Source organism: Carassius gibelio, chromosome A7, assembly GCF_023724105.1.
Source record: "Carassius gibelio isolate Cgi1373 ecotype wild population from Czech Republic chromosome A7, carGib1.2-hapl.c, whole genome shotgun sequence".
NCBI classification, from domain to species: Eukaryota; Metazoa; Chordata; class Actinopteri; order Cypriniformes; family Cyprinidae; genus Carassius; species Carassius gibelio.
This window is the reverse complement of record NC_068377.1, coordinates 20,970,701-20,998,240: the sequence shown is the minus strand read 5'-3', so window position 1 is coordinate 20,998,240 and position 27,540 is coordinate 20,970,701. Positions and strand designations below refer to the sequence as shown.

The following is a 27,540-nucleotide window of genomic DNA, read 5'->3' as shown; positions in this document are numbered from 1 at the left end:
AGAAAAGACCAGTGTACTTGCCTTATAGAGTGGATAGGAACACTAGTAGACTCGTCTTTACTTTGCTTCCTGGGAAATTGATAGCATAAATGTAATAACCCATTTGCCACTGTCTATTAATGCTTCAATCAGAAGAGAGGAACATTCTGTAATCTAGAATTACATATCTATACACACCAAAGTTTATCCAGATTAATAAGATTGTGATGTCTTACTGTCTACAAACCACAACCCCAATGATGATTACAACAAGAGCAGCAACACTGACTCCCGCAGCTGCTCCTCCAATTACCACTGAAAGATGGAGAAAGAATAAAGTGAGCTCAGAAATTATTGATAAGATTTATGTATGCACTCTTGAAATCACTGGTGGTGCTTGTCATAAGTCAAGTCCACTCATTAGAAGTGAATCTAGGGTAAGTAAGGGCATCCAAATGATTTCAGATCTTGTTACAAGTCAATAAAAACTAAACTAAATTTTTACAAGGGGTGGTTGATTGTGATTTAACTTTTTTAATGTTAATGTTAGTTAGTGTGTAAAATTTTGCTGTTTGAACAATATCTGCAAAGTTGCTCCACTGAAAGTTCAATGCAAACGGAGATGTCTTAAAATCTGGCTGTTTATTGCCTACAAAAACGTCTGATAAGGGACTACAATGAGCTTCTTCCTAGGTCCATTACGTCACAAAACCAGATAAAACCTCTCCCGGGAACATGCAACAAAGGGGTCGAGGCCATGTTGTGCTGCTTTAGAGAAGAGGAAGCGAAAACTAGGGGTGCATGTAAAAATCTGTGCATATATGAATCGCAATTCTGTCTTCTAATGACTAACGGATTCACAAGTTTCAAAAGCAATGTTCTTAAGCACCGGTTCTCAATCCTGTTCCTCACGTCACCCTGCTCTCTCTGTCTCTCTCTCTCTCTCATTCAGATCATTAGATTAGCTCCAACAAACCGATCCATTTATTTTCACAAAGCAATGAGAAGCGTTATATATGGACATGCGTACGGTTGCTGTGCTGTATTAAAGCTTTAATCAGAGTAAAAATGTATATAAAAAGCTAACAGAAGCAGTAGCATTTGCAAAAAACAGCGTGTCTAAAAGTATGAGACAACAACAAACGAACATGCCATTAAGAGCAATGTTTTGACAGATTCTGTGCGATCTTCTTCATTAATATTCTCTGCATCTCAATCGGGCTCAAACTCATAAGCAATATAGAGGACGTCACTGTTTACATTACAGCCGAAGCACATTCTGAGCTTGAGGGGCGGGATGTTCAGACACGCTCTAGAGGCGGTTTAGCGAATCACTACACACTGAGCCAGCTGACCAATCTCAGCCCATCGCGTATTTCTGAGGGAGGGGCTTCATAAAAACAGGAAATAATTGAGGTGCCTGTGAGATAAGGGACAGATCGGTGTGGAATAAAGGTAAATTATGTTTTTTTTAAACGGAGCATGAACTCATGTTAGACTGCACCCCATAAACACAATCAAACCTAAAAAAAAACCCAGTCAACCACCCCTTTAAAGCTAAGAATAGCCAGAAGACCAAAAATTCTGAGAACCCCAACTATATTCTCATCTAAATGTTTGCTCTGGATGAAAATGTGCTTGTAAAACAGTAGGCTTTACATTTGATGTAAATGCTTCTGAAGTATTTAAGGTATTTTAATCACACATCAATAAAACTTTACTTTAAAAATGCTGGTGCATTTAAGAGCTTTAAATATTGAGAGAAAGTGTCCCAGTCTTTACCTGGGTTCTCAGGCAGTGTGATGGGACTTTGGTAAACCTCAGATATGGAGTAGTATGAATTAGACACATCCACTAAACTGTTGTTTATCTCCAGACGAGTGAAAGCAATGACAGCAAAACTGCAAGAAAGGCAAACACATAAAGGCATAATGCAGAAGACATAACAACCAACACAAACGATGGAGTTGTGCAAGGCACCATTAGTAACAGAGCAGTAGTTCAGTCTAAAAAAACGTGACGCTGTTATAAAAGGTTTTAATATATGCTAAGCTGAAGTTAAAACAAAGTATGGGAAGTATATTCACTTACTTGTAACTGGCTTTGGCATTTAGTTCTCCATTTTTGTAACCATTCCATTCAGTTCCATCTCCAATCTGTACACTTGTAGACCCTGTTTTTTTGACAACAGCCAGGAATGTGCTGCACTGATTTGCTTTCCAGGCACTGTAGGTGTTCAACAGGCATTGATCGAACTTTTTACTATTCTCCGAGCAATCTGCATGAAACAAAACCAAAATTTTATTATAATCCAATGAAATCCAATCCAATATATATAAATGTTTCTTGAGCACCGAATTAGCATATCAGAATGATTTCTAAAGGATCACGTGATACTAAAAAATGATGGCCACTAAAAACTTACCTTTGCTATCACAGGAATAAATTAAATTTTAAAATACATTCAAATAGAAATTGTCTTTTTAAAATAGTAATCATATTTCACAATATTAATGTTTTACTGTATTTTTGACCAAGTAAATGTAGCTTTGGTGAGCATTCATTTGAAAAAATCCTACCAACCCCAAACACTTAAATGATATTGAAAACTACCCAATTATTAAAAAGACTAATGAAGAGGCATTTTGAGGAGTAAACTTTTACAAATGCAAATGGATGAATTTAGAGAATTTAGAGCTTATTTGACATACCAATAGTGCCGGAGTAGACAAGCACACCATAATACAGCACAGGACCGTTTGAGTCATTGAAAACATCCGACTGAAGAATCAAGGTAAACTTGTTGTACTGTAGCTCAGATACAATCACTGATGTTATTTGAGGTACAACTGGCCCTACAAACACACACACACAGAAACAGGCAATGTGAAATGCACCCACATTCAAACACAAAATACAAAACAGAAGAAACGCTCCTTACTTGTGATTCCAGTCATACAGGCGATTGATTCCATCTCGCTTTTCTTCCCACAACCAAGTGTCCAGAGCATGACATTGTACAGAGTGTTAAACTTGAGTCCAGTGAAGGTGTGGTTTAGACTGAAGGTCTTTTCTGAGTTGGAGTTCAGCTTAACTTCAAATCCCAGGTTTCCACCAAGAGGAGGGCTCCATGAAAGGGTTAGCATTGGTAAGGTTAAATTGGGACCTGTACAGGTCACATTCTTCACTGGAGCTGCATCTGCACATTAAAACACACCAAGACATTATTACTTTAAAAAAATAATAATTAACACATTTTAAACAAAGTGTTTCTTGATTATTGTGTCAATATTTTTAAAGTGGACATGTCTGCGTGAGCTGGAAAACTACACAATCAGCACAAGAAATAACAACTCGGCACTGAATGCTGCAAATGGCTTTTTTTCATACATACAGTTCTACTGTAAAATAATATATAACAGTATGTATAGTTTGTACTAACCTGTGCATGCTTGCAGCCACACGGCTTCTCCTTCTGTGTTGTCAGAAGTGCTACTCTGCACACTGATGTTATAGGGTGTTGAAGGCATCAGATTGTATATGGTCATGCTGTTATTTGTACTGGTTAAATTGTTCTCTACCTTCTCACTGTACACTCTAATTACATATTTCGGGACCCCTTCCACTTTTGCCCAAATAACAAAGATGTTATTTGTGGATGTGGAACCAAGTTGTAGGTTTTGGACAGGATCAGGCTCTGAAAACAGATGCGGAGGGAGAAGGATGAGGACTTTAGAGGAGGGCTTATATTTATTGTATGTTCATGAAAATGGCAACTCAGTCCAAAAAATTTTATTGTGCCATTATTTATTCATCCTCGTGTTGTTTCAAGCTTGCTCCTCGTGAAACACAGGAGATTAAGTTTGAAAGAATATCAAGGCTCCTTCTTAATAATAATTAAAGTGACTAGGGACTATGGAACCTCAAATCTATAAAATTACAATAATCATTGTAATCATAAAGTCATTATTTACTGACATGCAAGTGGTATGAACTTCTTTTTGAGCACATTTTGGAGCTTGACACTTCGAGTCCTCATTCACTCATTATATAGAAGAAAGGATGACTATTTTTTATTATTCATCTAGTGTTCCACTGAAGAGAAAAAAAAACGTGTCAAAGTAAATGATAACTGTTACTTTTTAATCTGTGACTGAAACATTCCTTTTTATTTGCCCTTTGAGGATCAATGTACTTGCAAAATTTATTCAAAGCCAATCCAATGTGTAAATAAAATATTACATAGACCTACACTACTATTCAAAAGTTTAGGGTTGTTAAAATTTTGTTCTGTTTTTGAAAAAAAAAAAATCACTTATGATTACCAAAGCTGCATTTATTTGATCAAAAATACAAGTCACAACATAGGCGGAGGGTGAACCAACACCAGCGTACCGGCAGCCAAATGTATTAAACATCATAAACCCATCTTTTTAGGCATCACGTAGACAAGCCCCTGTTTATGCTTGAGCCATAGCACGGAGTAGGCCATAGCCTAAAATACACATCCATTGGCATATATTAAAGGATGGTTAATATGTTATTATATTAATCAATGTAATATAACGTGCAACGAGTTGACTAGAAAAATCTTTATTCTGGAATTTTGGAATTCATTCAGCGAATGTGTGCCCTCAAAACTGATGAGTTTCAGTGAGGACTCATCTGAATCCTTTTGATTGGCCATTGCATTCCTAAGTTCAACAGAGTTGTGTGTGATTGGTTAAAATGCACAACACTGTAAAAATGCCTAAAATGAAATAGGTGCAACATAAGCAGATCTTAATTTATTGCTACAATCAATATTGTCTGTTCATTTTCACTTTATTAGCAACAAAAGTAATAGATTATATTTGTTTGTGCAGGGGCATTTTTATCAAAGTCCCCATGGCCAGGGGATGCCTTACACACGGTCCGCCTATGAGTCACAACAATAATATTGTGAGATATTAGTTTAATATGTGTATTTATAAAATTAATTTAAATAAATAAATATATTTTCAAATGTAATTTATTCGCCTAATGACAGATTTCAGCAGCCATTAATTTCAGCCAAGAAAGATTTTTTTATCATTAATCGTTGAAAACAGTTGCTCTGTACTTGATATTTTTGTGGAAACTGTAACATTTTATTTTTCCGAATTCTTTGATGAATAAAAGGTTATAAACATATAGTTATAAACATCTTTAATCTTTTAAAAAAATCTTTTTAATGTGCCCTTGCTCAATATTGTTGAATTAATTAATATATATAAAAAATCTTAATGTGTATTTCTTGGAATATCATTTCAATGTAACTTATCAGTTTTATAATTTTCCATTCCCCTGAAGTGTTGAACTTACTGGTGGTTACTTGAACTCTGATAGATTCACTCTGGAAACCCATCGGGCCTACAGTAGCCACAGAAACATTATAGGATGTTCCAGGTTGCAAGCCGTCCAAAAGGAAAGTGTTATTAGCAGTCAGATATTGACTGGTTTTAAAGCTCAACCAACAGGTCAGGGTGTAGTTGAAGCTGCCATCTGACATGTTCTCAGCTTCATCCCACTGAAACCACACTGAATGGTTGCTCGTCAACAAAATCGTAATCTTTCCCGGTCTGTTTGGATCTGCAACACAGACAATTAGAATCTAGAAACAATATGTATGTATGCTTACTAAGTCTGCCACATGATTTTCTAACTATCATTTAGAGTTGAGTACTCACAAGTTGCCATGTTTACTGAATGAGATGTTTCCCAGAAGGCTGCTTTGACAGTCGTGAGTGTGACTGTGAAGATAGTTGCTGCTTTTAGTTGACTGAAGGTATAATTGCGTTCAGTGCTATTGAGAACTTTAGAGCTGCTCCATCCTTCTTCACTGCTGATGTTCAGAATGTACCTGTCTAGTCCACCAACAGGATGATCCCACGTCACCAAGAGTGATTGGTTAGAGCCTTGATTATCTAGTTGAGGAACCACTGTAGAGGGCTCTTTGGAGAAAAGAGAGACAGAGAGAGAGAAAAGGAGTGTCCTTTAAAGAGCAATAGTTAGTTTGAAAAAAAAAGGGGATTTGTGTTTGCATTTCCTTGTTGGAGTGTTCAAGTTCTTATAAACTATGTTTCTCTTACAGGTCTAGGCAATCATTTATATAAAGAGAAACATTTCTTATCATTATTTAACTGTTGAAAACAGTTGCTGTACTATTTAAAGGGGTTATATGGTGTTGTTAAAAATAATATTATTTTGTGTATTTGGAGTAATAAAATGTGTTTATTTGGTTTAAGGTAAAAAAAAAAACACACATTATTTTCCACATACTGTACATTATTGTTTCTTCTTTATGCCCTCTGGGTGGTGGAGGGATGCTGAAAGACTAGAGAGAATGAAGGTAAGGCTGCTTTGATTATTTATAGTGGTTCTCTCTCGTGGTGGTTGGATAGATGATGTGATTACTGATGGTGAAATGGCCGCATTGATTATCTACGCATACTCCTCCCGAAATTTGTTAATAAAACATCATGTTGTAGGCTATTCTCACAGGAAACTGTCATCTTCTGTCATCCTCTATAAAATGTGTTGCACACATATTTGGGTTGAACTGTTCTGGAACAGTGTTGTAAATACAACTTACCCACTGATTTCTAGTTGTTTCCTCTTTTGGAAGACCAAACAAAGTAGTTTCACTTTCAAAATGAAACACACAGCATCTCTACAACAAGGCGGCAGCGGCAACAGAGAGAATAAAAGTTCTGCCTTCTTTCTTTGTGTGAACATTTGGGTGGTGTTATGCAAACATGCCCACATCGTGATGTAGAGGTGTGGGGGCGTGTTTAAACAGGTGTTTTTGGAGGGCATGGTTGACTGACTCATCAACTTTTATAAAAAATATATCTTTGGGTTTAAGACTTTTGTCTTTGCAACTTTATAGATCTTCTTTATGCACCAAGAGCTTGTAACACGCCAAAGAGAAAGAAAAACTTGAAATTCCATTATATGAAAATGTAATATTTTTGTGAAAACTGTGACATTTTATTTTTCTAAATTCTTTGATGGATAAAAAGTTCAAAAGACATTATAAACATCTTTAATCTCACTTTTTAATGTGCCCTTGCTCAACATTGTTGAATTGATGTATATAAAAAAATCTTAATGTGTATTTCTTGGAATAACATTTCAATGTAACTTATCAGTTTTATAATTTTCCATTCCCCTGAAGTGTTGAACTTACTGGTGGTTACTTGAACTCTGATAGATTCACTCTGGAAACCCATCGGGCCTACAGTAGCCACAGAAACATTATAGGATGTTCCAGGTTGCAAGCCGTCCAAAAGGAAAGTGTTATTAGCAGTCAGATATTGACTGGTTTTAAAGCTCAACCAACAGGTCAGGGTGTAGTTGAAGCTGCCATCTGACATGTTCTCAGCTTCATCCCACTGAAACCACACTGAATGGTTGCTCGTCAACAAAATCGTAATCTTTCCCGGTCTGTTTGGATCTGCAACACAGACAATTAGAATCTAGAAACAATATGTATGTATTCTTACTAAGTCTGCCACATGATTTTCTAACTATGATTTAGAGTTGAGTACTCACAAGTTGCCATGTTTACTGAATGAGATGTTTCCCAGAAGGCTGCTTTGACAGTCGTGAGTGTGACTGTGAAGATAGTTGCTGCTTTTAGTTGACTGAAGGTGTAATTGCGTTCAGTGCTATTGAGAACTTTAGAGCTGCTCCATCCTTCTTCACTGCTGATGTTCAGAATGTACCTGTCTAGTCCACCAACAGGATGATCCCACGTCACCAAGAGTGATTGGTTAGAGCCTTGATTATCTAGTTGTGGAACCACTGTAGAGGGCTCTTTGGAGAAAAGAGAGACAGAGAGAGAGAAAAGCAGTGTCCTTTAAAGAGCAATAGTTATTTTGGATCAAAAAGGGGATTTGTGTTTGCATTTCCTTGTTGCGTGTTCAAGTTCAAACTACGTTTCTCTTACAGGTCTTGGCAATAATTTATATAAAGGCATAAAGAGCAGGATAAAAAATATATATCAACAGGTACATTTTTGGTTACTTTATATTTAGTACAATTACAATAATTCCACCAAATTAGACAAGAGAACAATAAACACAATATTCAAGTCACATATTGTAAGACACATTAGAAATACTCAGACACATTCATAATACTCCAGTATTGTCTTCCCAAAGTCAGTGGAGCAAACAGTATATTAGAAAGGGGTGGGCATGTGTCGGAGTACATACTTGTGAAGACAGAGATGTTCACTGGTTCTCCCAGAATGCCGTAGGCCAAACTATATAGACTGAACTGACACAGAGTGCCAGGCAGCAAGTCTGACACTATGATGTTTTCAGAGAAGGTCGACAAGTTCCTACTATTTTCTGTGCAGTTGGACACTAATACTTGGTAGGAAAAGCCATTGGGATACTCCTGAGGACGGGACCAGCTTAACTTCACAGCAGAAACATTCACAACATTGTATGTTACAGAGGAAACTGGAAACGGCTCTGTGAAACAAAAATACAAGTGACTGTAGAGCAGATGTGATAGCTTGATTCATGTAGCAAATATATAAAGTACTGTGTTGTCATATGCAGTGTGGTTACTTACTAGTGCGGGCAGTTATGAACTGGAGATAAGACTTGGTGCCGCCAGCTGTCTGTGTGATAATGCTGATATTGTATTGACTAGCCGACTGCAGTGACAGTAGCTGTGCTCTGGTGTTATTTACAGTCTTCTGGTCAGCTGTGCCATTAGGGTGTGTGAAGGAGAGCAGGTAGGAGTAACCAGATTGCTGAACATCAAGCTGACGCCAGCTCAAAGATATACTGGTCTCAGTATATTCATTCAATCTCACATCAGTTACGGCAGTAGGATCTGAAAACCAATCACAAAATTTCTCTAAATAACTGCATAGACTACCAATGCAGCATACATTATTAAGTTCCAACATACAAGTTCCTTAAAGATACAGTTCACCCAAAAATGAAAATTATGTTATCATTTATTTACCCCTCAAGACTTTTATTCTTCTTTGGAACTCAAAAAATAAAAACAGATTTAAATTAGCTTCATATACGGTAATTTTTGTCCTGTGCTATAAAAGTTGTCAAGCTTCAAAAAGTTAATAAAAAACATCATAAAAGTAATCCATATGAATCAAGCGGTGTAATCCAAGTCTTCTGAAAGGGAATGATTGATTTAACAGATTTAATTTAAGCTTTTCTTCACATATAAACTTTGATCAATACATACATAGAGTGCATCAAATTTGGTAAATGGAATCTCAACCATATTTGCTTGTCGTGTGAAAACCTCATTGGTTCTCCTGCATGAAGCAAGCACAACCCTAAGTTAAATCTGTTCATAATATATATCCGGACATAATGAGAGAATATTCAAAATAGCTTTATTTGAGTTTCAAAGATGAACAAAGATCTTTGGAATGGCAGGTGAGTAAAAAATGTCTGAATTATAATTTTTGGGTGAACTATCGTCTTTTATAAAGAACTATTGATTTTAATTCAATAACAAAAATCCATATTCATCTGCAAACAGACATAACTTTCTATTTCAACAATGCAACATTACAAACATTTGGATTTGCAACCACCATATGAAATCAGATACCTGTCTACAGCAAGCCACTTGGAAAGAAAAAAAACTACAAATGTGCATTGCTTACTTGTATATGCAGTGAGATACTGTGGAGAGCTGAAGTATCCCATTGCACCTACAGTCCTCACAGTGATGTTGTACTGGACACCTGCATCAAGCCCCGTCAGAGAGCTGTAGTTTTGACTGCAGTTCAGCGTGCTGTTGCTGTATGACAACTGGAAATAGTGTGATACGGAGCTCATGTTAAGTGGTCGAGCCCAGCTGATGTTCAGTGAATTTGTGCTTTGCATGGTCACAAACTCTCCAGGAGGAGTAGGCACTGGAATGACAACAATATAAATCAAAGCTGTGACACACAAAGGCATGGAGCATCACCTACAGACCATCATGTGACATTCTCATACACTCGTATGTTATAAAATTCTGAAATCTATTTTCATAAACGTTATAAACGCCTTATAAACATTTGCAGCTGTAACACAAACAGCTAATGTTGACTTTCCTAATACCCAAAACTCCAAAAAGCCATTACTAACAGATATTGTGCAAAGGAATTAGGAAACTTACACAATTTCTGAAAACTGCACCAACTGTAAAGCCCTTTCTTTAAAAAGACACACTTTTAGTGTAATATGCTTGTTTAGAACAGATTAGTCAGCTCTTTGTTTCTGAAAGAGAATGTCTTACTTCCTTTTCTCACTCTTAACAGTCCATGCAAATAAATTCTGTGTGTGGTGATAGAACTGTGCAGATGGGGGGGTTATTTCTGTCTAGTTCTCATACACAAATAATTCAAGTGTGTGTTTGTTTTAGGGTTTGTGAGGGGTCTTACAGGTGGCATTGGATACACTATCGCTGTCCTGCTTCATTGGTCCACTGATACTTGTCACAATGACATTGTACTGAGTTCCAGGTAGCAGGTCTGAGAACACAACGGTTGTCTCATTCGTTCGGTTTTCCATTTTTAAAACCGTTCCGTTCAACAGGATTTTGACGTTGTAGAGACTCACATTGCCATCAGGCGGTCTCCACTCCACTCTCATACTCTGAGTAGTGCTAACTGCAGAAATATTGGATGCTTTACCAAGCCCTGATAACACCAAATAAGAAGAAAGAAAAAGAGGGATACTATTAAACATCACAGACCGACAGACAAAACTGTAAGCAACACAGACAAAAGGTTATGATACAAAGCCATTGGGGTACAGTATAAAATGAAAAAGTGTTTGAGTAATATGAGTATTGTAATACCTGTAAATGCAGAGATGGCTACAGATTCAGAGCTCATGCCATTTGCTACAGTTTGCACAGTAAAGGTGTAGTTGTTCCCAGGGATCAGATTAATAACATTTGTGGTTTCATTGATGCTCGGTATCAATTGTTCACCATTTACACTCACATTATACTGATATGAAGATTTGTAGTCACTCTGACGAGACCAGGCAAGGCTCATCTGAGTGGTGCCAACAGGAGAGGCTGTTAAATTAGTCACTGGCAGTGGCTCTGAAAGAGAATGCACACAATTATATTCTGCATTGACATATTAATGTGTGTGTATTAGAGCAAGCAAAGACTAAAGACCTTAGTCAAGGCAGTGGCCTATTTAAATTTAATAAAAAAAAATGGGATACAGTACAAATCTCTAATATCAACAAATAACCAATGGTGTACCAATATATTGTACATACGTAGCATTAGGCATAACTTATAAAGAATTTACAGTACCATTTATTGTATAGCCTATATTCAAATTTGTTTAGCTTATACAACACTTGCACACATACAGAGGTATCACAGCAGAGTAACATTAAAACATAAATGAATGTGCCCAATTATTTACACAAAACTTAAAAAAAAAAGTATTCAAACTATTTACTGTATGACAGTACATCTACAGTTTAGAGAGATTTAGACTCACTGGTATTACACTGTGTGAGCTGTGAGGGTCCAAATATGTAGGCAGTTATTATGAGTGCTCTGACGCTGCAATTATACTGAGTCCCAGGCTGCAACTGAGTAATCTGATAATTATTGGATGTGGTATTGAGAGTCTGATCAGGTGGAGAGATGTTGATAGTGTAGGAGAACAGGCTGAGGGTCCCTATAGGGGGTAGCCAGTTCAGATTGACTGAATTGGTGCCGACAGCCGAAACCGACAGATTTTGCACTGCATTCGGAGCTGTGGAAACACAAACATGCTTATGCAGCCATACACCCTGTAAAAACAGCAACTGTAGACTTAATTTGCAGTTTATACTATCAACAGCTTAGGTTAAATGCATGCTGTGCTGTGTGCTTTACAGTACCTGTATATGCAGTGAGATTCACAGATGAGCTCCTGAGTTCTTTTACTCCAATGCTGACCACAGTGATGTCGTACTGACTGCCAGGTAATAAATTTGTAAGCGTTGCGTTTAAAGAATTGGTATGATTCAAAGTTAGGTTGACTCCTGACTGGTTAGATCTATATGACACTTCATAGCACACTGCATCCATTGATAAGGGTTTCAACCACAGCAAAGAAATAGATACATTTGTCTGACCACTCACTCGGACAGCTTCAGGTGGGTTAGGCTCTAAGGGGAAATATCACAGATGCAGATGTAATAAATGGATTGAGGTCGTGTTTGATGTTATGGTGACAAGATGGAAAGTGTGACATCCGACTTACTAGTGGCAACCAGCACTATGTTAGAGGTGTTCTTCAGGACTCCACTGATGGTGGTCACAGTGAGGTTATAAACACGGCCTGCCATGAGGCTACTGATGACTGAAGTGTTGGTGAAGGTGGTAAAGTTGAGGGTTGTGTTCAGCTCGGCACCAGATACGTTCACAATATATGAGTCCACATGACCAAGAGGGACTGGCCAGCCCACAGTCAAACTACTGTTACTGGAATTCAGCACAGTGATATTCTCTACTTGTGCTGGACCTACACACAGGTAATCAGACCTTCATTAATATACATACACGACCGTTCAAAATGTGTTTAAAGAACGTTTGCATGAACTGATCAACAGTAAAGACATTTATATTGTTACAAAATATATATTTTTTTATTTCAAAGACTTCCTCTTCTGCATCACGGATTCACAAAAAAAAGCAGCACACATATTTTCAACACTGATAATAAGAAATGTTTTTTAGCTGCAAATCAGCATATTAAAATGATTTCTGAACTATCATGTGACACTGAAGACTGGAGTAATGGCTGCTGAAAATAATGCAGAAGTAATGTAAACTCCACAATACAATAAAGACACCTTAAACCTCCCTATTCTCTTCTGCCTACAGTACTTGTGTTTTGGGATATTTCATCAGCACGCCCTTAAGTGAGGTTATCAGAGGCCACTGAGGTGACTCTGAAGGTGTATTTAATGCCTGGTGCAAGTTGTGAGATTTGTATGGAGGTTTGGTTAGTTGTGAGAAGCAGGTCTACACCCCCAAGCTACTCTATAATAGAGGCTGATGCCATTTGGAAGTATCCAGCTCAGGTTCACTGAGCTCACAGTGATGGAGTGCACAGACAGGTTACTAACAGGCTCAGGGCCTGTCAGCGAAAGAGAAAGGATATGGATATGTGTGAGTGTGAGAAAGTGGACATGGACACCCATTTGCTCCATTATTTACTTCCGTGATAATACCGAGATGTTTAACATAACATTTATGCTGCATTTTGCCATACAAAAAAGTGGATAGCTACCAAAAACTGTCAAGCTAAAAAAGGAAATGTTTTCAAATTGAATTTGTACGTGCATATCTTCCAATATGTTTGTAGAAGTCAGTTGTGTCACATGCAAGATGCACAAGTGATATGTGACAGTTTCAACAGAGGGGAAAATGTCAACATTTCTAAAGTTTGGTTGATTTATCACACAAAGATATCATACTGTATGATTTGGTAACACTTTCAATGAAGCCTGTATTTATAATACATTATAAGGGTATTCTTAAGACATTATAATGAATGCATAATGCATTACAAAAAAAATGTATAATATGTTGTATCATCAAACTTTCCTGAAGATGGTACTCCTCTGGTACTGCTTGGTGACTTCAACATCCACCTAGATAAACCCCAGGATGCTGACTTCAAAACTCTGCTCACCTCATTTGATCTCAAGCTAGTATCTACTACAGCGACTCACAAATCAGGCAACCAACTGGACCTCATCTACACGTGCTGTTGCTCTGTGGACCACTCTTCAGTTTCTCCACTGCACATTGCTCTAAACTCAGGGCTGCAGAGAGGAAATGGCAGAAATCAAGAAACTCTACCAACCTCAGTGTGTATCAGTCTCTCCTCTCTTCCTTCTCTGCAAATGTCTTCACGGTTAAAACATCCTACTACCACAACAAAATTAACAGCTGTTGTGATGCTCGGACACTCTTCAAGACTTTCTCTTCTCTTCTTAATCCGCCGCCACCACCTTCTCCATCGACTCTTACAGCGGAGGATTTTGCAGTTTTCTTCACAAATAAGACAAGATCCATCAGTGACCAATTCTCCACACCGCAGACTGAGGACAACTTCACAATGACCGACTGGTCTAGCACACTCTTTCTCCTCCTTCTCCCCACTCTCAGAGATGGACGTCTCCAAACTTCTCCTGTCCAATCATCCTACTACTTGTCCACTTGATCCAATCCCCTCTCAGCTCCTTCAAGCGATCTCTTCTTCAGTCATACCTTTGCTTACTCACATTACTCTCTTCACTCTGGAACATTTCCCTCAGCATTCAAGCAGGCTTGTGTAAGCCCACTGCTCAAGAAACTCTAAAACCAGCGCTTCTTGAAAACTACAGACTGGTATCCCTTTTTTCAGTTCATTGCAAAGACACTTGAGCGAGCTGTGTTCAACCAGCTTTCTATGTTCCTTGAACAGAACAACCTCCTGGACAGCAACCAATCTGGCCTCAAAAGTGGCCACTCAACTGAGACTGCTCTGCTCTCGGTTACTGAAGCCCTGTGACTAGCAAGAGTAGCTTCAAAATCCTCGGTACTCATCTTACTGGACCTGTCTGCTTTTGACCCTGTTAATCACCAGATTATCCTGTCCATCCTCAGAAAGATGGGTATCTCTGGAACTGCACTCCTGTGGGTTAAGTCCTACCTCTCTGACAGATCCTTCAGTGTGTTTTGGAGGGGTGATATTTCAAAGTCACACCACCTTGCTTACTGGGGTTACTCAAGGCTCAGTACTTGGACCCCTTCTCTTCTCCATCTACATGACATCATTAGGATCTGTCATTCAGAAGCATGACTTTTCTTATCACTGCTACGGTGATGTTACCCATCTCTACTTCTCATTCCACCCAGCCTTCCTGCATGTACTGTCAAGCCTCTGCAATTGATCCAGAATGCAGCAGCGAGGGTTGTCTTCAATGAGCCAAAAAAGCTCACGTTACTCCTCTCCTCATCAGGTTACACTGGCTACCAATAGCCAGTCGCATCAAATTCAAGGTAGTTCAAAGTTTGCGCTCTGCAAATGAACGACGCCTTGTGGTGCCATCCCAAAGAAGTTCAAAATCACTTTCACAGACCTTTTCCTGGACTGTGCCCAGCTGGTGGAATGACCTCCCAATCTCAATTCGTACAGCTGAGTCTTTACTCATTTTCAAGAAACACTTAACCAACTAACACTAGCACTTTTCCTTTTCTTGTCATTTCATTTATTATAAAAAAAAAAAAAAAAACTGGCTATACGTTCTATACTAGACTGAGACTTGTCATGGCACTTGTATACTGTTGTTCTCTTGTTGACCTGACTGCTTCTATTGTTCTCATTTGTAAGTCGCTTTGGATAAAAGCATCTGCTAAATGATTAAATGTAAATGTAAATGTATCTCATGAATATTCATAAGAACAGTTTTAATAAATTATAATATTTACTTACTTGTGGTTATAGCTGATATAGCTATAGCTGATAACGAAAACGTTGCATCCACTTTTACAATGGATTATATTTCTCATAGTTATAATGTATTATAAGTCTCATATCTTCCCATTTTTCTGATGCTACTTTACTTAAAGCAGTCAAATACCACTTATAAGTAGTAATAAAAAATAATAAAATGTAAAAAAAAAAAAAAAACCTCTCAAACAGCCATAAGATCAGATATCAGATAAGATGAGTGTGTAATATGACACACTTGCTTTAAACTATTTTTATTGTAAACTTAGTTTGATTATTTTGATGGTACCCTTTAGACAGCTGTTGAAAAGTAACTCAGCAACTACATGTCGACTAGCGGTCATTAGAGTCTGCTACTGTAAATGTATGCTAACACTTTATTTTGATGGTCAACCAACAGATAAACTGACTAAACTTTAGCTTATTCTACCATACTAGATTCTAGCATTCTTGAGCATACTAATACTCTAATGAGAGTTAGTTGGCATGTAGTTGCAAAGTTGCTTATAGTCGACTGATTAAAGGGACCATCAAAAAAAATGCATTTGTTTCAGTTGGAGTATTAAGCTCAAATCAATAAATTAGCATTAGCCTCACAGAAACACTCAAATAACACTCAACATCTAACCAGTCACAAGCTGTAGTAAGAAACTGTGCAGATCTTAAATAAACAATGTCAAGATATTTTACAGTCCATTAGACTGTAAATGAAGTAGATTTAATATGGTGTTCATTTTGTGTTATAAATAATCATAGTCTTTTAACCACAAATACGTAAGTATTGTAGCATGTTCAAAATGTTGTTGTGTTGTAGATAACAATGTGCTTAATGTTAAAGGGGGGGTGAAATGCTCGTTTTCACTCAATATCTTGTTAATCTTGAGTACCTATAGAGTAGTACTGCATCCTTCATAACTCCAAAAAGTCTTTAGTTTTATTATATTCATAAGAGAAAGATAGTCTGTACCGATTTTTCCCGGAAAAACACGAGTGGCTGGAGGCGTGACGTGTGGGCGGAGCTAAAGAATCACGAGCGCCAGTAGGCTTTTGGGTTGAGCGCGTCTGGAAGCTGTGACACCGTGAGGACAAAACCAACCAATACAAACCACGGCTTACAGTCAGATTCAGCGTATATTTATGATCCAGAATCAGATCCAGAGGCTGAAATTGAACAAGAGCAGCATCAGCAATCAGTCTCTATGTGGTATGTACTGAAACTGTATATATTTCCTTAGCGGTTTTGGAAAATGACTAAGTTCCACTTTGTCGTCTTTTTTTTTTTTTTTAAGCTGTACATGTGGAAAGTGCAGTTTGATGACAACATCGCATGTTGTTTACTTGATGTGCTTACGCGCCGATAGCTAAGTTAATAACACAGAGATATTTGAAGCAGTTTTACTCACCGCATGCGGATCCAACACACGATCGTGACCCTTTTTCGTTGGGACTGCGTTATCCTAAAGAAATAAACGATGTGCAAATCCGGCATCAAACTGGACCTTGTTTGTAAAACAAGCATCTTCGAAATGCAGGGGAACAAACACAAACACTTGCACAACTCCGTTGATGCTCTGTAAAAATAAACTCCATCCACTGGTCCCTTAATGCTGTTTCTCTTTTGGTAATCTGTGCAGGGTTGTCTTGCCCTGGCAACCAAAAACACACTCCTTTTGTGACATTTCGCGACGCTCTCGCTCTGATCAGGGAATGCCTGTTGTGCTCTCAGTGCTCTGCTATACGGTAGCGCGCGCTCTTCCGGCAGAAGTGCCTTAGGACCCATATAAGGAAATTCCGCTCCATCTAACGTCACACTGAGCCATACTCGAAAAAAACTTTCCGAAACTTGTGACAAACCGGAAGTAGTATTTTTGGCACAGAAATACTCCTTCAAACGTACAACTTAATTTTTGAAACTTTGTCCATGTTTAGCATGGGAATCCAACTCTTTAACAGTGTAAAAAACTCAGTATGCATGAAATAGCATTTCACCCCCCCCTTTAATGTTGCACTTTATTCATTTTTGTGTTGCAAACTGTTATTGGATGTTCAAGTTGGATCTAAAAAGAGGCTTCGCCCCTGTGTGTGTAAGGGGAAATGGAAAGAAAGGAGGGGGAGAAGAGTGCCTTGCTGGTTCAAGTGCAGTTCTCTTGGAAGTCGGGGTGTGTACGGAATGGGTTGTGGCCGACAACAGCCCAAATAAACACCCCTTGTTCAATAAAATGCCTCGTCCTTGACTGTGAATGCTACAACTGCTGTTAGAAGTAAAAGAATTGAAGACAGCAGGAAGGGCTGTTGCTGATTGAGTCCTGACTGAGCATGCATTAGCCGAGTAGCTTCTATCAGCCGCTGGTGAGAATGGATAATACATTTCGTATTAAGATGGAGGAAGATGACGGTTATGCTGGAGCCTGGGGCAGTGCATATGTTTGGTCCGTGCACCGAGGTGATTTCCAATCAGTACATGGCAAATTCAGTGAAAAAGACAGTAAAAAAATGGACACAGCGACCCCATTGGGTTCAACGAAGACAAGTGAAGTCAATTAGAAGCACGCACTTCATGGGGGTCGGGCATACTGTGCAGACTCAAACTGAGCTTGATGACGTAGATGTCACGTGAGCAACCTGTAAGTCTTCTAAACGCTGTGCCAAGAGAAATGTGAATCACCCACTGAATCTTCCAGAGAAGGTGAGCGTGAACAGGAGCAAATTTTGGTATGTATTATGAATTAATTATCTCCCTTGACTTTATGCTTCCACGTCCCCCTGATAGCCTCATAGACAGTAAAAGATTGTCTGCGGGCTTCTTCTCCTCTCCATACGGTAATTTGCTACTGTACGACAGAGAGTCGCTGGTTATGACGCAATCGCTAGCCTATTTTTTACAAAAACTGCTTCTAGGGGATAATTGGAGTATTTAAACACCTCAGGTGTAAAGTTATTTGCTGTCAAAGTGACGCCAAAATGAATGGGAGTCAATGGAATGCTAACAGCAGGTGGGGGTCCGCTAGCCAATGGCGGCGCCCAGTGGTGTTTCAAAAAAATATATGAGACCCTGCCTCCCTGGCCATTAACCACCACTCTATGACGTCAGTTGCTGGTGGCGCCGGTGCGTCGATGTCGTGAGAAGAGACAGGACTAAAGGTAAACAATAATGGCGGCGCCCGTGAACTGAATCAGCAGGTTGGAATAAAAACACCAACATACTCTGGCAGATTGGACTGGGAGGCTTTTCATGCCCAATTTGAGTTATTATCTAATGAATTTGCTTGGTCAGAGGAACAGAAAGCCCTTTAGCTTGCTCTTTGTCTGAAAAAATATGGCTTTTTATGTTTGTTGCTGCTTTCCACTAGTGAGAAGGCTGATTATAGTGTTTTGGTTGGTGCATTGAAATGCCACTTTGGACAATGTTTCCGATCTGAACTTCTCCGGTCTGAGTTACACAGCCATCAGATTATTCCAGGAGAACCATTACAGGTTCTGGCCAATGATATTGAATCCCTAGCAAGGCGGGCTTATGCACATATTCCACCATCAGTGCAGAGCGAGCTGGCCTGCAATCAGTTCATTAAAGCTCTTTCTTCAGCAGAGCTGTGCATACATATCCAGTTAGCAAGCCCACGTGATTTGGTTGAGGCCTTGGAGTTGGCACTGGAGAGAGAAATGGTAGTTGAAGCAGCAATGCAAGGGTCAGCAATTGGCCCCTCCCCAACCATCAGTGGCGTTTGCTCCACCCAGGAGGCAGACACAGGCCCGTCTTTGCTGGGTGTGTGGTCAGCCAGGACATCTGGTTAAGGAATGCCCTACGTTGACTAAGAATTCTGGAAACAAGAAGGGGACGGAGTAGGCAGCACACTGAAGACCCCCAGGCCCTTGTCCCGCTCATCATCAGAACAGACAGACTGCCCCACAATGAATAAAGAACATGGGGTGGTTGTGGTGGGCAGAACAGCCATATCAGATTTTTGCCATATCCCCATTTGCATTGATGGCATTAAATGCACCCCCCTACTTGACACAGGGTCTTCAGTGACTGTGTTTCATCCTGATGTGGTGCAAAATAGAACGTAGCTGGAAGACACAGCAGTTCAGCTCTGCACAGTAACCGCTGAGCTGGCACCAATGAAAGGTAAGGGGCTGTTAACACTGACTGTGGAGGGGCATGAACATGCAGCATCCAGTGTGGGTGGCTAATGTGCAGGACAGTTGTATCCTGGGATTGGTTCTTTTTGAGGGATCATGGCTGTCAGTTAGACCTCTCCAAGGCCACGTTGAGTTTTGGCAATGGTCACATGGTAAAAATGAGGCCACCAGGAGCTTGTCACACTGATGGACTTGCTGTTGGGTTTTGGGCATGTCACCTAGATGACAAGGATGACTCGTGCTGCACAGTGCCACCCAGTGCCACCCAGTGCGTCCCTGCATGAGCCCCTGTTACTACACACATGGCCTGGGTCTGCTTCTGGGAGAGATGGTGAAACGATGGGAGTGCTGCAAGAGAGGAAATTTCTATGGGGTTTTTCCTGTATCGCTCATCCTTTATATAAGCTCTCAAAGAATGATCAGTACTTTGTCTGGACGGAGAGCTGCCAAAATGCTTTCAGTACTCTGAAACAAGCCCTGGTGCATGCACCCATCCTGGCACCTCCTGACCCCAAACTGCCCTTCATGTTGGACACAGATGCAAGTGGGGATGGAATAGGAGCAGTCTTATCCCAGGCGTGGCCAGATGGAAAGAAGGATGCACAGCAAGATGCTCAGCAAAGCTGAAAAAGATATTGTGTCACTCGGCGAGAGCTGTTGGCTGCCATCTCTGCCATCAGGCATTTTAAGTACTACCAGTCTGCATTTCACTGTACGCTCTGACCATGCCTCCTTGCAGTGGCTCATGATGTTCAAGGAACCAGAGGGCCAGGTGGCTCATTGACTGGATGAACTGCAGAGTTATGAGTTCACTGTAACACATCGTGCTGGGGAACGGAATGGCAATACTGACGCTCTATCGAGACGGCCATGTAGTATGCAGGAATGCAAGTATTGTGAGCGCAGAGAAGCCAGAGAGCTGGAGCTTAGCCTGAAGGTGGATGGAAGCGGTGGGGCAGAACTGGTCTGCCGGGAGCTACAAGATGTGGATGTCACTCAATGGATGGAGAATCAGAGGCGACACCCAGACATGCAGCCGTTGATGCTGTGGGTAGAGACACAGCAGTGGCCACCTTGGGAGGAGGTAGCGGCCCTCTCCCCATTCACCAAGAGATTGTGGGCCAAGTTCAAATGTCTACGGCTAGTATAGGGGGTTCTCCAGCGGGCATGGGTGGTTCCAGCAACAGGGGAAAAGAGATGACAGGTCGTGGTGCCTCGGGACATGCAAGAAGCAGTGTTAAAGGCCATGCATGGCTCTGCTGGATCAGGCCATTTTGGGGTGACAAAGACTCTTAAAAAAAGTAATTGATTGTGGTTGGCTAGGACATACAGAGAGTAAAATTCTCATTGGTCAGTGATAACTGGCCTGTCCAGTTCAGATACACTGAGGATCTGAGCTGCGTGATAGTTAGATCGCTGGAAGAATCTGTTGTGCAGAGAGTGTGAGTGACAATTAATGAGAAAAGTGCATGAAAGAATGATATGGTGAATGTGATTGAGGGTGAAAAGGGCAGAAATATTATTTTCTTTCTTTCTCAGCAACAGTGGTCTTAATGTTTAAAGTCACTCGAAGCACTGAAAACATTTTAAGCCTGATCAATCATTATTAGAAGTAGTAAAGACTTACTGGTGGAGAAGTTTGTGCAGCACACATCTGAGCAGTTGATCTTGAAGAAATATGTGTTTCCAGGCTGCAGTCCGGTCACTGTGATGCTATTCGGAGTGCTTGTAATGCTGGTGTTCTGGACACTGCAGGAGGAGCTGTTTCCTACAAATATAGTGATGTCTGATGTTGTGGGGTTTATCTTGTATTGGCACATGGCACCTAAATAAAGACACAAAACCAGAATTCAGTAGGTAAAAGCCTAACATTATTTGATGATGCAGATCCCATCAAGTAGGTTAATCTCAGAACTGGTAAATATCACTGATACAGTCTGTACAAATGAAGACCTCTTTTTCAGGAAAAGTGACTTTAGAGATATTTATACAGTACTTACAGTCAGAGTGCCCCTGAGGGATCTGGGGAAGAAAACAACAATGTAAATGGATCAGATGTATTACTTTTTCCTTTTGCTTGCTGATTAGCAGCACATGAATTCACAGCGGTAACAGGCTTAAGCAAGTTTTAAACTACAAATAAAGCACTTTTCTGAGTAACTCCATTGTGCGTATCTGTTTCAGATACACATCTATTATGTGCACCACAGAGATGTCTGATGAGCTCTATGTGGGGGGGGGGGAGTATTGACAAAAAAACATTATAAAGCCATTATTTACAGTAAACAAACCCCTGTTTTGTTATATAAAATTGAACAACAACTATATTGTTGAACACGATCAATTGAAATGACAACTAAAATGATGCAGACCACAAGAATACAGGATCTCATTAAGTGTGCCAATTGGGACAGACATAAAGAGAGGTATAACTGTAAATGGTATCCCTATTTTTGGTGAACTACACTTTTATGAACGCTGACTTCAAACACTGCTCAAACAGTATACAAGCACCATACCATCTAAGGATTTTGTCAAATAAGACTTTATTTATTCCTGGTAAGAGACATGGAGTATTCTTAATTTAATCTAAAAGCCATCTACAAATAACAGACATGGCAGATAGGAAATTAATTCAGTTGTTTACTAAGGAAGGTATTGTGTTAACTATAAATTATAATAGGAATTAGGAACTTAGGTGTTAATGACAGCTGTTGAAACAGTTTTACATGTCTAGTGATGCATGTAAAACACACGCATCACACTAGCCAATGGACCCTTTTCACACTTCTGCGGTTCATCATAGTTGGGTTAACTTCTATGGATGTCGAATGGAAACTAAAATCTAAAAATAAACAAATAAAAAATAAAAGTATATATATATATATAAATATATTTCAGAATCCCATTTCACTTCCCCTCACCGCATATAAGAAGATTTCTATTATACTAGAAAACCCTATTTCCACAATATACACAGAACAAAGGCATATACAGGCCTTCTATGATATATATGACTGCTACTACCAAATATATCTAATATCCTGGGGTCAAACTGATGTTGTTATCTGAGAATGCCCATTATGTGTCAGGCATTACTTAAAAAAAACCTAAAGCCTCAAACTTCTTCATTTCAAATTTAGACAAGAGCTGTTTCAGCAACACAGAACACACCCTGCTTGCTGTGTTAGATGACTGTTCCCATCTAAAGAGGGTCGGAGAGCACAAAATACACACTGCACACAGATCCTCATCACATCTGTCTGAAGAAACAAGTGTTAACACTCTAGAGCTGTTATTAGAGTACTCTTTAAAAAGAAGGTAGCATTACTGTAATACAGTACAGCGATCACATACATTGGGGTATGCACATAAACATTGAGAAATAAAACACAAAACAAATCAAACCAATTGCTTATGATGTGTTTGTACATAAGTTCCACTCTATATTTGCATCACTACAGCTTGTAAAAGAGCCCTGCTCTTCCTATTGAGCTACAAGGCCTTTTACAGTTTTACAAAGTGCATGCAAATACAAAGTGACAGACACTGTATTTGCATTTTGCTGTGACTTCTCCATCTGGGCAATGAACAGATAAACCTACAATCTTTCCCCAGCTATGATGAAAGGCTACCTCACAAAACACACTTCTGAGTGAGAGTAAAATGAGTTACATTTTGGTGTGTGTACGCCTGAGAGAGTGGAGCATGTATGTTTGAACTATTGCATAAATGTGTTTCCTAAAGACTACTGAGTTATTCTTGACAGAGTTTGAGATATGAAGGGTGAGACGTGTTATGTCACTCGAGACAGGAAATGAGACATAGACAGACAGACAACTGCATGAATAAATCCGAAGAGTCTTTTCAGAGGAAACACTTTCAATATTTGTCTAATGACCAGTTGTAAACAATATTTTTAAAATAAAATACTTGATTTAAATTAATTAAAAATTATTATACATTATAAATTATCCATACATTTTCTTTGCAAACGTGTAGCATAATTTGAAAGAGAAACATTCCAATAATCCAACTTTAATAGCACATTTGCATAAATGTTACATTATCTGTTTATTTATGACTTGTGCAATTTTGTGACGCCAGACATTTCAAGTTTGTGCGCATTTCAAGTAGCCATGACATACAATAAACCACAGAATGTGAATGAATGGACCAAAATTTACATTAAATGTGTGTGTGTGTGTGTGTGTGTGTGTGTGTGTGTGTGTGTGTGTGTGTGTGTGTGTGTGTGTGTGTGTGTGTGCGTGTGTGTCTAATCTGTTCCACCACAAGAATATGTCAGAATCCTTCTACAAGAGGGCATTATATACAGCTGGACACAAGCATTTTTGAGAAGACACAAAGACAAGCTTTATCTCACAGATGAGTGAATTTGCAGACTTCAGGATATGTACTAAACTTCCAAACTTAAGAAATGAAGGACATTTTCGAATAAGTTGCACAATTAAGGCCAGAGCTTCTGTTTTATTCACTTTCTTGTTTGAAAAGTGAGCACCACTGAGCCTCAAAGCTGAAAATGAATCAAAATTAATACATGAAATATACAGAAAATTTTAAAGCTAGAAGCTTCATACCAAGAGTAGTTCGCTATATTAGTAGAAGAAGCAATACTTCTAATTATATCTAACATGTTAAAATAAAAATTACAGTCATCTTCAAAAGTCAATAGGGAAATTATATTGCAGATATGTGTGTGTGTGTGTATGTGTGTGTGTGTGCATTAATAAAAAGGTAAATAAATAATATAAGTGGTGGTTTAAAAAAAAATCAGATAATGTGAGGACACCTAATTTTTAACCTACAGCCACTATATACTGTAAACACAAAGCATCTCTAAAACATACACAAAGATAAACATTTTAACATTGAACATTATGCACTAAACAATTAGTACATAATAAAACATTACATTATGTTTAAACTGTTAACTTACTGTTCCAAACTTGTGTAACTGTGTCATTCACATAGGACAGTACTAGTTAAAATTGTAAATACATTCTGTGGCTGTGTGACATACCATATTTACCACAGTGCAGAATAATTCATAAAAACATAGCTATACAGTGCTGTTTTTGATAATTTTGATACATTTGGCCAAAAGAAAAAAAAATGGGTTTCAGTTGGTTATAGGTAAAAGTTCACTTCATCCAGCGTTTTTATGTTTTCTGTGTCCTGTCACTGACTTTTACTGAGTTGTATGATTCAGTCTGAATTGCTAACCAGTTTGACCAGTTCATTGAAAAGAAGCAGATTAATTGAAAAATTGAACATTGTTGTGATTCTAAACAGTTTACAGAAAAATGCTAGACACACAACTTGACTGCGGAAATATTGTCAGGGTAAATTTAATGCTGTGGGAATTTTCTGAGTAAAATATCTTCAGATTTTAATTAACATTATTCAAATTTGTTCACAATTTTGTTTTTTATAATGCACACCAAATTGTGAGAATAATTTAATTAAAGTTCCAGCCTGATGGAAAAAGCTCTAGTATGAAAGACTAAAAATATTATAAGGCTTTTATTTATAGTATACGAGGAATTTGTTCTGCTTAAAAAAGTTATATATATATAAACATGACAATCACGTTATTAGCAATGTTCAGCTCAATATTCAGGGTATAAATGTTTGATGCTTGAACAGAAATTTCATAAACGTCACTAAAACACCAAATAATTAACATTTAATAGAATATTTCTCCCAAGTATAATTTTATTTATTAATTTTTAACCCATGCAATTAACTAAGGATATGTACAATATCCACGTCAAGTTATCCATCCATACAGCCAAAATGGCCTAGTGCATGAAAAAAAAAGAAAAAAAAAAAAACGACTCCTGCTGCGTATATTCTTCTTATAATGGTTATCATTATAGATAACTGTGATTAGAAATGAGAGAGGGAACAGTGGGGGTAGGAGGTGGGGATCTAGACTGTTTTCTTTTCCCTGTTCCGCAGCCCCACGTCACAGTTTCCCTTTTCTCCTCTACTGCCTTACAGCAGTTTATTCTTCCTAAATGTGCCGGGCGATATTTTCATGAGACATTCATGCAAAACACTGTCCTTTCCTGGTGGTGTTAATTACTACACATCATGGATTAATGGCATTCGCACGCACATTTGCGCAAGAGGAGAGAACTGAGATTTCCTCCATATCAGGCAGTGGAATCATCTTTTGGTTTCTCATGAATCAGTGCAGGCCATTCCTTAAAATCACAGGCTTTGGATAAAACTGTCTATGAGGTCTCCACCCAGTACACCAGCAGCTAATAAGGCTATTGGTGTAACTTAAACAAAGACACAGCTTATTTTTCAGAGGTGACAGAGATACAGATTTATTTTGCCACAACAGAGGTGAACTTAATAAAAGGCGATCCCATGACACTATCACATCTACACATAGAGAAATGGGGTCAGAATCCTGTATCTGAGTGAGGTTATTGAAAATAATAGAAACGTTTTAATCAATAAAGCAAGGTCAGGACAAAACCTATTCCAAAAATTCCAGCTGTCAGCTTGCCAGTCTCTATCTGTCACACCAAAGCAAACTGACTGAGATGAGATGAGCCTAAGTAATTTGCATAGATAACGTTTGCACTTCTGGTTAAACGGAACATAATGGAAAATCTTCGCACATACCTAAATTCACCATTAATCAAAATATATAAAAACCGCTGATGCCAAACATATTAGAATAGCCGTATTCATTAAACCAATATATGAAAATATCAGCTTACTAACTAACATTAGGCTACTGTTGTGTACCAGTGTGCAGCTTGTTCTTGCGGTCAATAACAGAGGTTATTGACAACTTTCTATAAATTACATTTCCCTCGAATAAACTTAAGATAGATAGTAGTTGACTTGTATTTATGTATATATTTATTTATTTATCCTATTTATTTATGTTATCCCACAAAAACAGCACATGCGTCAGAACGTTCATTTCGATTTTATTTCAAAGTAGAACAAAACGTAAATCGAAGTTCCTAAACAACGTTAGCGTTAAACATTAACGTTAGATAAAACTTTTAGGAGAACTTCAGAAACAGATAAGGTTCAGTCACACAGGATGTCATTTATGCAATAAGCATGGTTCATTTTAACAGACACGAAACTAGTAGCTATTTTAAAAGTAGCAGTATTGAACATGGATACGAGACTAATGCGGATCTAAACATCAAGACTTAAAGCTTAACCAGACAGAAAAACACTTACCGAAACGAGCACAGCAAATAACAGTACAGTCGCGCGGAAGACACTGGCCTGAAGTAAATAATGTTGACCCATAGTGGCAAAAAACAAAGAAACAAACCATAAGGTTTATGTCATTCCATAATTTGGTCTTTGAGTCTTTGTTATCTAGAAAAACTGTTCCTATCGTGCACGAAGAAAACGCTGCTGAAGGACGATGCTGCTCATTCGTGCTTCAGGTGCTCCTGTCCTGAACTTTTCTCCTCTTGACTATTTCTCTTCACGGAGTGATGTGGGCGGGACGAAACGAGAAGCCCCGCCCACAGAAACTTTTTCGGGCATCAGCATTTCAAAACCGCACCAACGGACGTTCACGGTCCTTTATAACATCTTGTTGCAGGCGACAGAGCGGGCAAGGGAGCTTAAACCGTCACAAAAATCCATTCAGATGGGACGGAACAACGAAGATAGTTAGCCTTTGCTTTAATCAGTTCACTACGGATGTGCAGAATATAAATGCATTTAGGCTAAACCTTTTTTTTATAACAGTTTAGCGCAGTCAGGTTTTAATTTACATTTATGCATTTGGAAGATACTTTTATCGAAAGCAATTGCAGTTATACGTTTGATCAGTTCATGCCGTGAGAATCGAAGCCCCATTTAACTGTTTGAGC

The 27,540-nt window shown here is 38.7% G+C and overlaps 1 protein-coding gene across 1 annotated transcript; it reads right to left on the bottom strand.

Moving 5' to 3' along the window:
- Nucleotides 1-21: 21 nt before the first annotated feature.
- Nucleotides 22-27,142, bottom strand: LOC128016790 (receptor-type tyrosine-protein phosphatase eta). Its single transcript, XM_052601582.1, has 21 exons — nt 26,891-27,142; nt 21,649-21,670; nt 21,276-21,473; nt 12,266-12,526; nt 11,901-12,170; nt 11,513-11,773; nt 10,846-11,097; nt 10,427-10,684; nt 9,662-9,913; nt 8,587-8,853; nt 8,220-8,483; nt 7,555-7,818; nt 7,190-7,456; nt 5,688-5,951; nt 5,323-5,589; nt 3,422-3,676; nt 2,921-3,178; nt 2,691-2,834; nt 2,071-2,257; nt 1,762-1,880; nt 22-294 (listed from the first exon to the last, which is right to left on the bottom strand). The coding sequence occupies exons 1-21, from the start codon at nt 26,960-26,962 to the stop codon at nt 212-214; spliced, it is 4,485 nt and encodes a 1,494-aa protein (XP_052457542.1). The 5' UTR covers nt 26,963-27,142; the 3' UTR covers nt 22-211.
- Between the last annotated feature and the right edge of the window lie 398 nt (nt 27,143-27,540).

What these genes read in the sequence shown, in the direction of transcription:
- LOC128016790 (XM_052601582.1), bottom strand. Translation starts at nt 26,962, where the DNA reads ATGGGTCAACATTATTTACTTCAGGCCAGTGTCTTCCGCGCGACTGTA. An exon ending in GAATCTCACTGCATATACAG is followed by an intron (nt 11,774 to 11,900) that starts GTACTGTAAAGC and finishes GTGTTTCCACAG; the next exon opens with CTCCGAATGCAGTGCAAAAT. An exon ending in AATGCCAAAGCCAGTTACAA is followed by an intron (nt 1,881 to 2,070) that starts GTAAGTGAATAT and finishes CCTTTCTTGCAG; the next exon opens with TTTTGCTGTCATTGCTTTCA.